The 18253-nt window shown below is 40.8% G+C and overlaps 1 protein-coding gene across 3 annotated transcripts; it reads right to left on the reverse strand.

The window, feature by feature from the left end:
* Positions 1-151: 151 nt before the first annotated feature.
* prdm2b (PR domain containing 2, with ZNF domain b) lies at positions 152-16497 on the reverse strand. 3 transcript variants are annotated; one of them, XM_039797939.1, is made up of 9 exons: positions 16321-16497; positions 14574-14638; positions 14320-14437; positions 13465-13568; positions 12806-12958; positions 11432-11645; positions 8514-8618; positions 3814-8363; positions 152-2241 (listed from the first exon to the last, which is right to left on the reverse strand). In XM_039797939.1, the coding sequence occupies exons 3-9, from the start codon at positions 14432-14434 to the stop codon at positions 2224-2226; spliced, it is 5259 nt and encodes a 1752-aa protein (XP_039653873.1). In that variant the 5' UTR covers positions 14435-14437; positions 14574-14638; positions 16321-16497; the 3' UTR covers positions 152-2223. The 3 variants fall into 3 exon arrangements, with proteins under 3 accessions (XP_039653873.1, XP_039653872.1, XP_039653874.1); XM_039797938.1 differs by having other exon boundaries at positions 16280-16497; XM_039797940.1 differs by having other exon boundaries at positions 11432-11558; positions 16280-16496.
* Between the last annotated feature and the right edge of the window lie 1756 nt (positions 16498-18253).

Here is an 18253-nt window from a genome sequence, read left to right on the forward strand (position 1 = left end):
CTGACCTGCGGAGTAATGGTAGCAACTCCAAATCTGATTTATCTGAAGTACTACATTCAATCAAATTCAAATAAAATGGAAACTAAAATTTCTTTTTCGTAATACAGCAGGTCCCTGACAGGCTGTAAATTGAGAAGGCAATCAGCAAATGTAATCTGGAAAACTTTATTACAGCCACAACGGCAGGGGCATCTATTAAATTAAAATGGAAAAAAGGGGTCTCAGTGACTAAAATAGCCTTTATGGAATCAGAGCCACTTGTGAGTGCAGTTTATCATGTTCTCTCTGCACATCCACAAAGTTATTCTTGATTTTTACATAACCAGTAAACTATAATAATGTACTTTACGCATTAAATCATGAACTTCAAAACTCTTTCCATAAAGAACATAAATTGAATGGGTGGAAATGGACTTGGATCAATGTTTGACCAGTTCCAATTTTCAATTTAATTATTCAACAACTTTTAATCTGCTCATACTCACATCTCATAGGGCTTGGTATAACTGAAAAGCCGTAAGCAGAAACAATAAAAGCTTTACAGAAATTGAAAAAACTTTTTTTAATTGTCTATTACAGTAATTTTTTTTACTTGGTCATTCAGGATTTTCGTCTTTGTTCATCCTTAAATACACAATCTTGCTGAAAGGCAAAACATGAAGATTTCTCGTGGAAATATAAATTAGCTTCAAATCATATTGTTCAATTTACTTTCCCATAACATGCTACAAGTGTTGTAAGCATTGCCTGTGTGTCTGCTATCTCTGTGGTACAACTGGTTATGGTCAAGAGTGACAAACTGGGGTGAGCACTGGCGAATATAAACTAGAAATAGGAAGCTTTTCATTGGTACAGACATACCAAATATATCAACTCACAGAAACAAAGATGACTTCGTCCTTAGAAGAAAAAAAAAAATCATTCAGTTACATTACTGTGACATGGCTCTTGAAAGAAAAACGACACATGAAACAACCTTCCACACGTCCACTTACAACGGACCAAAATAAAATTTAAAAAAAATAAAGACACTGCTGCATATAACTGCTTTGAGGATTTGATTCATTATCATGCATGTTGGCATATAAAAGTTGGTTCATGTGTCATTTTCATGTGTCAAATTACTTAACGGAGACTAAATTAATTTAGGGATTTGTTGGCTGTATAAGCAGTATTTGAGATCGGATGAATGATATGCACGAATTTGGTGTCTGCAAAGTGCAACAGACCTGAATACATTCCATTAAGTTTAATTAAGCCAATCTTACCGATCCAGCTAGACATTTTGGCAGTGTGTTTTAAAGTGCTGTTAGAAACACTGGGCTGAATGAGTGATACTAAAAATTATTTTCAAGACGGACATTACTTTAAAGTAAAATACAACATAATTCCCATCAATTTACAATTGGAATTAACTGCCAATGTCAGATTAACAAAAGAGTATGAGAAGGCAAGTAAAAACATGACATACTTGAGAAGTATCCAAAGGAATAGCTGTCAGGCCACACATCCAACTACAACCATACTTGCCACACACATATACAGTGTTCCTGAGGACCAATATTTGCAGTAAACGACTGCCATTTTCATTTGTTTCCCAAACAAACATATGCCAATACGATTATATAATGACTACAGAAATTTAAATCAAAACATACATACTTTGCAAATTATGTATAAACTGAAGTAGGTACCCGTTGGGAGAGACACGGAAATTGGCTTAATCTAGTTTTTACTCTATTCTGCACATGCATTAAGAGACTCTGGAAACATCCAAAAATCTAAACAACCAAATGGGAAAAATACAGAACAAAAGAATAAACAAGTTTCCCTAACCCTAACTGATACATGATTGCCATTTGCAATATATCAGCTTTCCAACATAACGGAGCCCTAATGTTACTTTTTTTGGGTCAAGTAATGACTCATAATGTATATATTAACTCATTGTCATTTACAGTTTCTTTTTCCTTTTTTGCAAGGCTGGCTGAAACCGAGGCTCAGTTCAGTTCATAAGATTGATGGTGTTGTAAAGAGAGTTCCCTCCTTAAATCCAGCAAAGGCAGTTCAGAGAAGCAGACTTCACTTGTTTTAAGTGAGTAAGCCCACCACAGAGGTCAACCTCAGTGCTGTCGGTGCCTTGATTAGTCCAGAGCGTTGCCTGCGAGGTGAACACCCAGGTAGGCCGACAGTACCCAGGTAGCCCAACAGTGTCCACATGGCTCACTTCATCAGCGCCTCCTGTAACACACAACACAAACAAAGTTGATCCAACAAAAAAATAAAAATAAATAAAAAGAGCTGTGTAGAGCTGCAACAATAAGGCGAGAGACGATCACAAACTTATAACACATGGCACATGAGTACTTGAGCTTTAATAATTTGTTCATGAATTCAAAATTCAGATGTCCAACAGCACTTTCATAAACAGGATGTTAAGATTAGAGCCCGAACAAAACCTTGCGTTCTGAGGTTGATACTGATATAATTATTTATGGGGGAGGGGGAACAATTTTAGACGTCATTGTCTGTGAAAACCATGTAAAATGTTAACTTTTAACTGTGGCCATTATTTTCTAGCTTTTCCAGTTTTTAGTAGGGGTGGTACGGTTCATGAAAAAACACCCGAACCGCTCGGTTCGCTAGTCTCGGTTCGGAGCGTGTGTACCGCACGGTTCGTCAGTACACTGTTAATGTGCACTAACCTCTTACTGCCGTAGTGCCCACTTTATACACCTATGTTAAAACACTAACTGGAAATGACGAGCGGGATGGGCGTGACAAACGCAACCCATGGCAGCTGATTGGACGATCGCGTCACATGGGTCTGGCTGGTCCCTAATTTCAAAATAGACTGTCATGGCGGCTCGTTCAGAATACGATCTCATATTGTACTAAAATAGTTCACCGAAACGTGTTTCTGAAAACATTTTAAGCGAGAAATAGGCCATGCAGTTGCTGAATCTGTCTTCATTTCAGATCGACAAAGGTCAGTTTAAAAGATTTTCGTCAGATTTTGAGAGACACCGAGCCGACCGCTCCTCAAGTGGAGTGGGGTGCCGCTGCAGGTCACGTCACCTGCAGAAATGTCAAGTGGGAGAGAGGCTGCCCAGAGCTGGAGGATGCGCCAGCGTCATTTATAGTCTGGTGTGTGGGAACATTTTGGATTTCATGGTACCTATGATGAAATAAAACAATATATAGAACTGCCACTGTGTGCATGTTTTGTGCAACATGCATTCAATATGCTAATTTTAGCTATATATCATATGCTGAAGTATATTCTGGAGTGTTAAAGATTAAAAGAAAGAATAACAAGAACCGTACAGAACCGAAAACCGTGACCCTAAAACCGTGATACAAACCGAACCGTGGGTTTTGTGAACCGTACCACCCCTAGTTTTTAGTTGTTTTTTTAAATGTATTTATCTTAAGAAGTTAATGCATTTTCTCAACCCATGAAGAAACACTTAATCAACCAGTTTATCTGAAAAAAGCAAGAATAATCAAGATTTTCATAAGGTCCCTAGTTGTTATTTAAGAATTATGACCAAGATATAAACTGAGCTGGACATTTTGCAGTTCAACGTCAGTGCTCTTTTGGTGGACAAACTTTGTAGTGGAGACATTTAATAAATTGCCTCATACATATCTTTGGCAATTCTGTGCTGCAAATTCTTGTCACCCATCAGGTGGCATATACAGTGACACCTATATATCTGCAATAAGCTAATAGTGGCCTGGACAATTTATCTGTCTAGTCCCAAAAAAGATAGACATGGGAAGAGTCTAGGAAACAGTGCAATGTCTCACCTGACTCTCTTTTGGCTCTTGAATTGGTGGTTCTTCCGTTTTAACCTCAGCAGAAGGAGCTGCATTGACCATTTGTAAGCTCCTGGTGACTGGACCACCTACTCTCTCCCTCGATCGAAGGGAGAACCGCTCCTCTTTCTTCGGCTGTTGTGGTGGTGGCGATTTGGCCTCTGCTAATCTCTTGGGTGCTGCCTCTTTGCCCATACGCTGCATTCTCATGGCTGGCCGTTGTTGCGTACTGTCACTAGGAGTGTCCAGAGCCGACGGGGTGGGAGGTAGAGACTGAACTTGGCCCTTCTTTGTTTTTTTGCTAGCAGAAAGAGGTGCTGGGAACGAGGCAGGCCTCTTTAGTTTGCCTAGTGTAGCAGAGTTTTTTCCTTTGCTTGCCTGGGAGGGTTCAGGGTCTGCTGCACCAGAGCTACGAGCTCTGGTCTTTCCCAGGGGTTTAGGCTCCAGCTCTGTCTGTGGTATTTCACAGTCTGAAGCTTTCTTTCTAAGATTCATGTTTTTGTCTACCACAGACACCGCCTCTTTTTTCACCTCTGCTAGACCTTTTTTGCCCCTTTTAACAACAGGCTTCATGGGACAGCTGACTGCCATATGTTTACTGAGACTTGCAGGATAAGTAAACTCCCGACTGCAGTGGGGGCAAACATTAGAGGCCGGCTCTTCTTCAACTTTGACAATAGCCTTCTTTGCAGTAGTGGCAGATTTGTTTTTCTGTGAAATTGCTTTCTGGACCAGCTGGTTTTTCTTCTTACTGAGGGCACTCATTTTTGTTTTACCAGTATCTTGATTAAAGTTAAGTCTCTTTGGCTGGCCCATTCTACGGAAAGGACTCTGGCCTGCAATGGCCGTTGAGGGTGACACGACTCCGTTCGGACTCTTCACTATTTGCTTGAGGGGGATGGGGTTTTTCTTGGGAGTGTAACGCTTCTTATCACTTGCATTGGCACAGGCCAAAATGTGCTTGTGCAGTTCGGGCATGTTGTCAAAGCTGTTGCCACATTTGGTGCAGCGTATGGCAGTGCTAAAGGTTTGTGGTATGTTATGGGTGGTGAAGTTGGTAGCGGAGGCCACCGAGCCAGCGTGGGAACGACTATGGTAAGGAAAAGGGGGTGGTTTATAACTGGGGTAGTGTTGGTTAATGCCAAGGCGAACATCCGGGCCTTTAGTCTTCCCACCTTCTGAGGCCATGATCTTTATTGTAGTGTACAGCTCCTCATTGGGGTCCTCCGCACCATCCTCTGTATGATTACCATTAACATCAGGCTCTTCTTTTGCTAAATCAGTGTCACTGTGTGGAGCAGGAGCAGCTTCATCAGTCTTCTCTGGTGCTGGTGTTGAGGGATTGCTTTCCTCTTTGGCTCTGGATGCATCTGTGTAGTTTTGTGGCCTAAGCTTGCCACTCTCTACAGTGGTATGTGAACATTTGTCATTTGGATGCAGATCATTTTGGTGCTGCTGGAGGTTACAGAAAAATGCAAACTCCTTGGAACAGACAGAGCACACAAAGATCCTGCCCACTCCGTGTAGTGTTGTCCGGTGAGCCAGCAGGGCTGGGGCATCACCAAACAGCTGCACACAGAATTCACACTTGAAGGGCCAATTCGCAGCATGCTCGGTGATATGTCCACTGAGCTCTTTGATGGAATTGAACGGCTCCTCACAGACATTACACACAAACGTCTTGCAGTATGTGGAGTCAACTTCCTCTGACTCAGAGGTTTTATCAGACGGTTTATCTGGAGCAGCAGGCTGAGGTGAAGAGTCAAAACCTTCCTGAGGCGCATGATTCATAACGGACAGCTCATCTACACAGTGCTGAGGCTCTTCTTTTATCTTGATCTTAGGAAAGGATTGTGAAACCAGTGATGGGGATGGATTGTGTGATGCAGGAGGAGGAGGAGGAGATGATGAGGCAGATGAGGATTCTGGCTGTGGTGAGAGAGCAGCAAGAGATTTCTCCGTTACCGAGTCAAGGTTTTGGTTCATTTTGCCATTTAGCAGACTGTTGAACGTTGCAGTCAGAGAAACATCTTTGTCCGTAGTGGGCAGATCTACTGATGTCAGCTCAGGAGGGCTTGATGTTGCTAAACAATTAAGGGGCTCTTTAAGTGGAGTGTTCAGGGAGTCTAGTGGCTCAGAGATGTGGTCCTCTTCCTCATCTTCGCTTTCTTCAGCACACAAATTCTCTTCCGAGTCTGACAGGGGCTTGCGATCAACTGATCTTGGAGACATTTTTGGCGAGAGGACAGGAAGAGGTCTCAGTGCAGAGGAGTCTGAAGGTTGAGAAAGAGGAGAGCTAGGCATAGCTGGCAGAGAAGGTATGGTAGGTAGTAGAGGGGGAGGCGGTGTTGGGGATGTCACACTGGAGTTGCCGGGGGAAGAGGGGTTCATGGTGACAGGGGTCAAAGACGGTGGAGAGGGGTGGGCAGACTCTGACGCAACATTTGGAGAGTGAGAATGGAAACAACTTAGGTTTGCTAAGGCCGAGGGGCCCTCCTCTCCTGGCAAAGGTAGACCTAAATACTCATTCATCAGCACCTTTTCAAGCATGCTGGTGTTAGGCTTTCTCTTTTTTATTAGTGGCTGTGGTGCTGGACTTCCCTTTAATTCAGGCTCGATGTTGCTCTTCCGATGGAAGCTTAAATCAAGAGCTGAATCCCCAAGCACCTTGTTCAAACTGTCACTCCTCCTACTGACGGAGTTTGACAAATCCAACGGCTGCTGATTACAGGAATTTCCACCGCTATTAGAAGAGGTTTGGCCGTGCATATTATTTTCAGAAAGGCTCTGGCTGTCCCCATCTTCCTTGTCCAGTAGGCTCCCAGTAGGTGACGCACTGTGGCTTTCCAGCTTTGGCACCTTAAGGGCGAATGAGCTCACCCCCTCAGCTTTACAGCTCGCAGGACTGAGTTGTGGAGATGACGGGGGAGAGGATGTTCTTCTTTTAAACCTGCCTGAAGCCCCTGGCAGGGGTGTGACTGACAGCGGGGAGGCCAGTCTATGGCTTTCTGTTATCAGGGCAATGGTTGATTTCTGAATGTCTTGTGTCTGAAGGAGCTGTTTGAGCTTAGGCGAGAGATAAACCGTTTTCTCTCGTTGAAATGCCGATGAATCGGCAGCTTGTTGGAACAGTCCACCCACTAACAAGTTAGATGAGGAAGAAGTAGAGGATGATGAAGACGATGAAGAGGCTGTGAAAGATGCTGATTCTGTCTCCACTTTAAGGCTGGGAACAAATGGTGGTGTAGATGTTCTTCTTTTTGCGGCTGGCTGGCCAATGTTGGAAACCTGCTTTGCAGCACTCGTTCTACCCTCCATCTTTAGCGCCTGACTGATCTGATTTGGGCTGATGATGACTGTGTCCAGACCAAACAGAGCTGCAGATCTGGAATCCACCTCTATCACCTCACAGGTGCTCACTGAACTGGTGGACACAATCTTGCCGTCAATGTAGAAGCTCAAATTCTCAGAGATGTTTTTGGATATGTCAATTGTGTAATCATCCCTGTCTACCTCATCTTCTGTGTCCGCACTGGGCACGTAGACGGGCGGAGGGCTGGTGCTGGGGGACTCATCAGGCTGCTGCTGTTGCTGCACTGACGCCTCTTGCAGCAGCATGCCTTTCCTGCGAACTCCCTTTGGTAACAAGTGCCGTTCATGTATTCTGCGTTGGTGTCTGCGCATGTTGGTGTGTGTGCCAAATGCTTTATTACAGTACTTGCAGGGATGGAGTTCCTTTGACTCCCCATTTTCATCCAATATAAAGGGACGGTCAGCATAAGGCCCCAACTCTTTTCTCTGCATCTCAGAGTTGTGCAGCAGTCCTCCAGTAAAATGGGACCCTATGGCTATATATTGACTCGTTGGGCTGGTGCAGTCTGGACTTGAACCATCAGTCTGCATTACAGGACTGAGTAGACTAGCAGTCCCTGCCAGAGAGCCAGGCCTTTTTTTAAGCCCGCTCTCATGCCTTCTCTCATGCCGCCGCCGCCCCACCTGTGAGCCAAAGGATTTACTGCAGTACCGGCACTTGAACAGTTGTGTTTGCTGGTTAGTGATGGCATGAATGTGTATGTGACGTTCCAGACCCTGTCTGGTGGAGAAATGGCGTTCACAGTGCTGACAGGGATAGGACTCTCCGTGGGGATCACCTTCAAGGTCACCATCAGGGTCGGGGTCGAGATCAAGATCAGGATCAACCTCTGGTTCTTGTCCTGCATGCGAAGAACACTCCGATTTTCCCTGCAAATCCTTATGGCTTTCTTCACCACAGGTCAGTGATGAGCCAGGCTGCTTATTTTGCATGGAATGAGACGCAGGTGAATGCTGAGCAGTTTGCTGCTGTGATTCACTCGGTTCCTCCAAATCATCATCGGCATCCTCCTCCTCTTCTTCTTCTTCCTCTTCCCCATTTCCCCTGGCCGTCATCGCTGCTGACATGTCCTCCACATCTCTATGGTCAGTGCATCCAATGGGATGGGTTTCATGGAGTTCCTGTGAGGGCCCTAAAGTTGATGGCCTCTCATCCTCCTCCTTCAGTTCTGTAAATAAATTATCAGTAGTGTCAAGTTGTGCATTTTTCTGTCAAACCATTTCAGGAATTTTAGTTAACACTCTTAAAAAAACATGCCTAAGAGATGTTCAGTGAAAGAATGTAAAATGCTATTATCCAGTACAAAAAGTGACATTACCTTGTTTACCATCCCACATCTCCTTGACAGTAGGTTTGGTAACACTTGTTTTCCTAAGACCACCCAAACCAGCTTGTCTGGCTCTCTCCAGCAGCTTTCTTCTGGCTGCAAGTACAAACACACACACACACACACACACACACACACACACACACACACACACACACACACACACACACACACACACACACACACACACACACACACACACACACACACACACACACACACACACACACACACACACACACACATATATATATTGCTTTGTATCAGGCTTGTTCAAAAGCAAAAAATGAGAAAAGTGTAGAAAACTTATATTAGTATATCCAGACATTTTTTCCCAGTGCTATCATGAGCAAAATCTGCCAATGCACTAATACAAACCACACAGAAGATTTATAAGACCAGTTATTGTAACATGTTTATTTAAACATTATTTCTAAATAATCACATACACTTCTGGCAAAATACTGTAGCAGGCTTTGGTTATTTGCAAAGTGTTTAATGTGAACAGATGTGTATTTTACACAATATTACAATGATTATTACACCCATAAACCTAGGTTAGTAAGACTTCAAATCAATTTTATGTGTTTACCTCATGGGCTCAAATCACTACACCAAATTATAAAAAGCATAACACATTGCATTCATAATTGCAAACATAAAAAATGGGTTTGCAATGCATCAGTAATTGAAATGTCTAACCCCTGTCCGACTGTCTGAAGAGGCTTCCCTGGCACCTCCTCGTCATTAAAGTGTGTCAACAAGGTCAGCTGACCTGGCCTACAAAGCCCAATTCATACCAGAGAAACACATGCTGAAGGTCAGTCATCTGACCAGCATGGTCACAGGCATCCTGCTAAATCTACAGCAGCAACACAACTACCCAAACATTTTTAGAATTTAGGCTAACTGTTCTAGCATTTAAGGGCCCTTAAGCCTTCTCTGTCATTGTTTTTAATCCAGTAGTAACTGCACAAGCACACCAACTCTGGCATACATCGGTTAGGTAACATGTCGGATTTGTGTTTGATATTCAGATGAAGCTAGCAGGATAGGGAGGCTAACTTTATCAATGTTGACTTTGCAGTACAGTACAGGGCTGCCAAAAGCCACTACACTGCAGTATAAAAGAGATGATGTGCTGGAGGCTATTGCCTGTAGGGTTACACAAGAAATGAACAAGACTGTACAATTAAAATACAAACTCAGGGCATGTAGCTCATAGCCCTTATATTTTGTTTTCTACCTCATTTCACAGACATTTCAGGGGTTACAGGGACAGATTTGACTTCCTATATGTTCCCTATATTTATGTTTTGATTTACGAGTCTCTAAATGACAAATATTTAACTGTCACATTATCTACACAGTATTTTTGTGGTATTATACTATAATATTTCTGCAGAATTTCTTTACTCTACATTACAACACACTACTCAACACTCCTTATACCCCATACCAAATATTTAAGATGGATATGTGAAACAGGAAATATCAAAACAGACCACAACAGGGAAGATCATAAATATTAGGGATTGGAATCACCAGAGGCTGCACTTTACGATATTATCACAATACTTATGTCATGATAGAATATTATTGCGATTTTAAACATATTGCGATATATTGTAATTTAACTTCAAATTATGTTCCCAATAGGAAAACTGTCATAATCTGAAGAGATAAATGTCTATTTGTTCATCTTTACTTTCAATTTTTTATTATTCTAGTACCGAAAAGTTAAATTATCATGCACAATTTATATAATAAAAGATTGATACTTGGTGTATGTGTATTGATGCAGTATCCCTAATATATATATATGCCCTCTTCTTCATGGCCCTGCGTTGAATGATCCAAACCATGGAAACACAATGTCCAAAGTTCATACTGAAAAAATGTAATTGTGACATATAGCAGCCATGTTGATTGTGTCTTACAATTAGCTAGTTGATGTAGTACGTTTGTCAGTTTACACAAAAAGTACTAAAAAGGTATACGAAATAACGTTAAAGGTGACGAAATAACGTTTCTATGTCGTTATTTTCAGGTTTTGATTGGCTATCTAGCTAATGTCACGAAATGTTGATGCTAACAACTCAGGCTATAACACTAACGTTACACCGAGCAATTATAACGAGTGCCACAGCGTTAACCGTCTTTCCACCACATTAATATGATAATTTTTCAATAATAATTTACTCCACACAGTTTGTCATCTGTTCCTGTACACCGGACGCACGGATAGCGTTTAGACCTAGCAGTTTAGCCTCATGCTAGCATGCAACACCAAGTCTGACACTGAACGAACTGGTTATTCTGGACCCAAAACGACGTGAAAGGTAATTTTAAACACCCTCCTTAAGATACAACAGCTATATGTCAGGCTGTTATTCAATACCTGCACTCTAGCTAATTAGCCTGCAGTTTGATAAGGAAGCTGGCTAGTTAGCTAACGTTAACCTGCTAGGCCATCATCAAGTAGAGAGGCTCGCCGATGGATGGCTTTCATGCTTTAGGGACTCAAGGAAGGTCACATCCTCGACAACGTCAGGACCCAGAGGAGGAAAAGCTACTAAAAGTTGCCCCGATGCTCATTTAACAGTTTAACGGGGTATCTTACGGGAACAAATTGACTGATTGGTCGTTATTTACACCTTAATCTGCTCGCAGCGACGAGTTTCGGGTCGGGTGTGAAAGTAGAGAGAAGCCCCGCACATCGCAACCGTTAACGTTAGCTACCACTAGCCTGCCTTCATGTGTAGCTAGCTAGCTCGCCTGTTACAACTTCGACTGAGCTGCAAAGAAATCAATTCGTGGCTAAGTTAGGGTGGCATGGTTTGATCACACATATCGGAGATTAAAACCGAGCACAAATGGCATCTCGGTTAGAGTAAATAAGGCCTCACCTCGCTTCGCCCTGGGTGAATTTTTCCTGTTCAGAGTGCTGGCTCTTTCTTCCTCCAGTGCAGCTGTTATCTCAGGGTTGTCTTCCACAGTGTACCACACCAGCAGCTCCTCTCCTGGCCCGATAGGCTGCAACAATGAGAGATGAGTTCGGCCACCAATCACAGCCCGGCTTGCTGAGAGGCAAGGGGGATATTTGGGCACTGTGCATCTTATCTGTCTAGGTGGAGAGTATTGCATTTGACTGTGTTTTCACCAGGTTTTCACCATAGCCTGCAGTTTATTCTCCAATGGTGCACATTTGGGATTTTCATTTTGGTTTATAGTAAAAGGGATGTAGTTCCCATAACTGCATTTAACCACTTTTTAGATTTGCATTATTCCTAATAGGTGTTAAGATTCATACAAAACATAAGTGATTTTAAACAGATGCATGCATTCCCTTTAGACAGTTTTGACCAGTGGAAGTAGTATTTAGATCCTTAACTTGTCTCTATTGTACAGTATGTGTCTATATTCTATTTGTCTACTGAATGTTTACTACCACATGTCTATTTGTTGAATGTATAACACAATGTTAACACCTACCAAAGTCAAATTCCTTGTGTATGTAAGTATACGTGGCCAATAAATCTGACAAGATTTTTATTTTTTTTAAAACAACTAATGTAATATGTAGGGGAGAGAAATGTCATTATTTATGGAGGTAAATGCATCATTAATAAACACTCACTGCCCACTATTATTTATTAGGTACACCTATACAATGTAATGCAATCTATTGCAAACAGCTCAGCCATAAATTTGACCATTACAAAGATAATTATGTTCAATTTCGGTTGACACCGAAACATTTAACTATAAGTTTGTTATTAGGGTTGTAGTTTGCAGTGGTGTTGAGCTGGACTACATTATTGCCAGGGGATTTCTAATGATTTGCCTACCCAGTTTACAAACATAATTGGGAGAGAGGAATATTTGAAACATATACAGTGTACTCTAGTTCAAAACCAATGCACTACACTAAATAAATACACTGAATTAGACTGCATGTGTACCTATGTGCATTAGGAGTTTTGAGGTGCTCTTATTCCTCACTGTAACGCTGAAGACAGACTAGCGTGCTCTGACACTCCATCTAGAAATAACTGATTAAAGAGATATATGGTGAAATACTATATGCATAATATATATTCTTAAAGACATAGATTGGCATATACACTCCCAATTTCATTTCTCATGCATAACAATGTTTCTTAGTGCCTTAATCCCAAAACAATCCAAACCCAGATTACTTTTCATCCACCTATATAATATTTATATTTCAGCCCATGTGCCCCTGGATGTAGGACCTATAGGCTGTGTGTTTGACCTACCCTTAGAACTTTGTAGTAAATGGCTCTGTTGATCTCCAGGGGGAAAAGATTTTGCTCTTCACTGGAGCGTGCCCAGTTCACGTATCGCAGCCAGTTCCCCTTCATGGGGTCTGTGGCGTCAACACACATCCAGCCCCGTGCTGGGAAATACACCTACAGGAGGACACACGTACAACTATGTTATAAAATAAATAAATAAATAAAAAGAGATATATATATACACACACACACACACACACACACACACACACAAACACACACACACACACACACACATACATACATACATATATATATATATATATACACATATATATACATATATATACATACACACACACTCTAGAAGACCTGGATAGGAGCAGTGAATGGTGTCACCTTTGCCTAAGGGGGAGCTAAAACATAATCAGTAGCGTATGTCATAGCAATGTAAGAACACAGGTTGTTTTGTTTTTTAATTTCTTCCAAAACAGCAGTTGTGCCTTTTATCATACAACTTTTACAGGTGACAAAATATTAAGTAGGTGAACTTTTTTGAACTGTAGGTGCTACACTTGATACAGAATGTAGTTGGGCTTGTTTTAGCTATGCTGTGACTGCACACACAAATGTGGAAGAGAGTATTTTTGGGAACAAAGCCAACAGAGCAGCCTACATACCTCCCACATGTACACATTACTGGTCACCTGGGACCTTTTTTTCTTCTCTCCAACAAATGGGCCGAACCTCTTGCCTTTAGGGATGACCTGAGTGGCCCAAACACCTGGAAATAAGAATAAGGGAAAACATCTAACCTGTTGCATTTGATATTTGTGTATTTCTAAGCACTAAATGTTAAAAAAAATGTATCAGTTTACGTACAATTTGTAGGTACATTTAGAGAGTGGTGCCAAAAAAAGAGATATCCTGTACTGTGTTTGAACCTTGAACCTAAACTTGGACTCAAGGAAGTGGATCTGCAGGATTGGCATGATGAGGTTTATAATAATTAGAGATTTTTTTGCTTAGCCCTGTGTACAGAACAGGTCTGTTGAAGTTAGGTGTGCCAGGTTCAAAGAAGAGATAAGTAGGTACTTTATGTTTACAGGCGATCAGGGTGACAAGTATCATCATATATTCATTTGTCAAGGTTTTGATGATGATAGAAACAAACTAATTAAATGCCACTATATTATTAGTCCAAACACTATTACATTTGAAAAGATTCTCAAATGATCGAGTTATATGACGATGACAATGTTTGACTTACTTATTTTCCTCATATTTTCATATATTTCAATCACTGGGCAAAACATGCACTTGTTTATTTCTCTCTCTTTTGTTTTCTTGCATGTGTGGCTTTGTCCATTCTCTGGGGTCATTGTGGAATAAAGAAAGTCTAAAGCATAGGCTATGCTCCTTAAAAAGGCATGTTTCTGAGGCATGGTAGAAAAAAAAACTAAAAACCTTCTGACATAACTGGCATTCAAATTCAATTTTGTTCACACTATTTGATCATCCCATCATGTACTCACCGACACGGCTTTGATTTATAGCAGAAGGTCTGAGACTCAAACAGTCAGGCAAACCCTTCCACACATGAGCTGGAATTTCATCTAGACTTTCCACTGTCACTCCAGTAATAGCCATGATCTACAATACATGAATATTTTACTGTCAAAAAGCATCAAAGCCCGGCAAAAATGTGAAATATAATTATGCATGGCATGTTGATCATCAGTAGATAATATCATATTTTAAAAAGATGGCGAGAAGTCAATATTTTTACCTGTTTAGGTGGGTTTTTCCACAAGACAGTTGGCACCAAGTCTTAATGGAGTGTTATCACATGGACTGTAAATATAGAGTGAAGTAAGTGATTAAAAAGTAGCAGGACATTTGAATGGATGTTTCTAAATTGTATTCATTAAAGATTCATTACCTCATTTCAGTGAGGGCAACACAACAACTGTCTAATAGAACTTTTCGGGTTGAGGTTTTCTGCATAAAAATAAAATGTACTATGACTTATTTTCACAGTCGTCCTGACCTACCAAAGTTTGTGACAACAGAGTGCTGTGCCTATGGACTTAATGAAAGTTGTGACATGCAATTTTAACTCGCAGGTAGACAGCATATTGTAGATATTTTCCTCTCCCTACTTAGCCTATGATAAAAACAGTTTGAACCCCCTTTCATAACATGCAGGCTGATTTTTAGGGCTGAAGCTATAATTACTTTCATTGTGAATTAATTTGCAGATTATGTTTTACAATTAATTGACAAAAGTGAAATGCTCCCCAACATGATGTTTTCAAATTGCTTGTTTTATCAGGAAACTCCCAAAGATAAGTCATGGGATAAGCTGAGCACAGCATCAGCAAGGGCTAAGGATCCTAAAGTTTTCATTATCTTTTAGATTTCTGCCTAAATGCATGTGGTGTTTAAAATTACTGTATGAGATGTGAAATTCTGGATGAAATGTCATGAATGCCAAATGACCTCGATGATTTTAAAGCACACAGAGCATATTATCTTTATTCAAGTTTTTCTAAATGTATGTGATAGATAAGATATTGAATGTTGACTGGCATAAAAGAGAAAATCTTGACATTTGAGAAGCTGGAACCGCTCAATATTGCTAAGAAAATGGCTCAAACAACTAACTGATTATCAGAAAAGGCAATACATTTTCTCCTGATTAACTGATCAATTAATCTACCTTCTTGCATTAATGGAAATACAGATATATATATAATATTTTTTTTTTTAAACGTTTCCATCAAAGGCACTTGCTTTGCTTTAGCAACTTGCATTTTGTCCCAACTGGCAGGAAAGCCAATTGTTCAGGAGCATGTTGTGGGGCTGGGCTCACACATCACATCATTCATTAATAAAAACAATATTCCACATCGTTCAATGGCGAATATTTTGAACTTAACGACTCTTACGGATGATGTTCTATTATCTCAAAGGCAGATAAGGCTGACAAAGCTCAAACAATAAACCATATTGTCGTGGGGCTCGAGTGTGTATACCATCCTCTTCAAACAAAGGATACAATGCATGAACTTTTTACTGGACAGTTCATTTAGGTTAATTTGATATATTTCTTTTCACTATAATCATGGATATCCGCTGGTGCTGGAGTTGTGATTAGACATTTTTAAATCCCTCCAAGATGATGTTCAAGCAACAAATGGAGAGATTTTAACGTGGGTGTGTGCAAGTGTGTGCGCTTAACGCGGATTTTAAAGCGTTATGCATCTGTGCATCAAAAAAAGTTGACAAAGACAAAAAAAAAAAAACAACGAGTAGCCTATGTAAACCGTACAGCGCCCGAAGGATGCAGTTTATTGTTACCCTTGCAGGCACACCGTCCGCTCTCCTTATTCTCATCAGCTCTTAAGGTGGTTTTTCCTCCCTCAATGTTGCATGGCTGTCGTAGGGTGTTTTTTTTTTTTTTGGGTTTAGCCTACTCACACGCGCACTTACCTGCTTTATGTGACCGGGGACTTGTGATTTTTGTGCTCTACCTGCTTTCAATCTGCTGAAAATGGCGGATGGAGGCTTGAGTCGAAAGCCTCTTCTGTAAGTCAGATCGTGGTGTGGTGTAGTTGAGGAGAGGCAGCCTGTCAGACCCGCACACACTCTCACAGCGATGGGGCAATAAAGGAGGGTTTCTGTAGACGACACGGCTCCCTGGTGTCCTCTCCAGCAGGCAGCGGCTCTAGTCCTGTCCACACCGCAGCCTAACATGAAACCATGCCAATTAAGTGCCTTGCTTAGATTCATCTGTGAGCATAATGGGCCTGTAGGCTGGTGCCATCTGTGCATCCATGAATAGAGAGAACTCAATAAAAGCAGGCAAATGCAGACTGAAAGGTTATTTGGTCCTTTAATATATTTTAAATATGAAATTCTTTACCCATGTCAAGTTAGTTTTTTCTATTTATGTATTTATTGGTGGAATGTTTTCTTTCCCCCACATATTCTTTAATACTCTTATTCTAAAGCACATGGCAACTGATTATTAAGATTGGGTAATTTATGAGTCAAAATTAAAGTTCAAATAAATAAGTGGATTGTCTGAAAAATGCTGCATAAACACTGTTTTTTACTTATTTCACTTGGATAGTTCACTTAAATAGTATCTTAATAAGTACTGCTTTCCAGGGAGTCCTGGGTTTAACAACAAGAATAAGACAATTAAAACACATCAAACATTTGGAACAGTCTGTTGATCCAAAGGTAGCCAACTGGTGTCCAGATTCCAGTTTATGAGTTCAGTCCTTGGCATTTGGTTACAACCCAAAAAGCAAAGATGACCTGTCTTTTCAAAAATAACTATTTTGCAACCAGATGTTTGAAGATATGACTGACAATTTCAGAACACAACATGCAGTTACTGTCACACGACATAAGTAACAATGATACCAACGTTTCAGCGTTTTCAAATATTCACTCAGGCACACCTATCTAAAACTGATGCAGTCTAATATAACAGTTACTGCAATAAAACCTCCCTTCATGAAGGTAACAATGTTCAGCTTTTGTTTCAACAGTTTTAAGAGGTGTTGATTGAACTGTACTGTATGGTCATTTTAAAGGATGTAGTTTGTGGTGCCCTTGAGCTGTATTGCATTAAACATAAAGGTGTTTCTGTTATTTAGCTCACCCTCTTTGATAATCAGTGATGCATTGGTTTTTGCTAGGTGTACCTAATGAACTGGCAACTGAGTGTATTTGTCCTTTTAGCGCAAAGGTCTTCAAATGGACATGAAGGTCAGCAAAACTTAAATGTGCAATTAATACAAGTAGATTTCTTTCTGTTAGCCATTATGGGAACAAAGCCTCTAAATCCTCTAAAAGCCTCAGAGTAAGAATTGTATATCACTCTCCTCTCATAATATAGAAGTCTACATTTTCTATAAAATTCTATTGAAGACCTGTTAATTGGAATACTTGTTTTGTTTTGGTCAGTTAAATACCTGACAAATTAAAGTCCCCTAGGGATGCTGTAACTGCCACGATACTAACAGTAACAGCAGCAAAATCTTTGATGGTGGCAAATTCAAAATCTGCTCACAGTATACATTGTCATATTGTCCAACATAGCCTCAATAGAGGAAAAACTAGAAATCACATATTGCTCTCATTACATGGACAATAACAACAGCTCAAACAAAACAAAAGTCATGTGTGTATGCGGCCTCTGTTCTCTGCAGCGTGCAGGAGTGGTCACATTGGTTCTCAAAGGGCATGCTTGGTTATCGTGACTGTTATCACTAGCTACAGGTAATGTCTGTGGCCACTAGAGGCTGCTGTGTTACCATAAACAGGTTGCGTTCTTCTCAGATTGAAGTCTGTTTTTGGAGGTTTGTGAGCAAGTTAGAACTGGACTGAAACACAATGATTGTATCTATCAGAGTTAGCTGAGTTGTAACAAATGAGTGGATGTGTGATCTA

The sequence above is a fragment of the Perca fluviatilis genome, chromosome 4, assembly GCF_010015445.1.
Source record: "Perca fluviatilis chromosome 4, GENO_Pfluv_1.0, whole genome shotgun sequence".
Classification (NCBI taxonomy): Eukaryota; Metazoa; Chordata; class Actinopteri; order Perciformes; family Percidae; genus Perca; species Perca fluviatilis.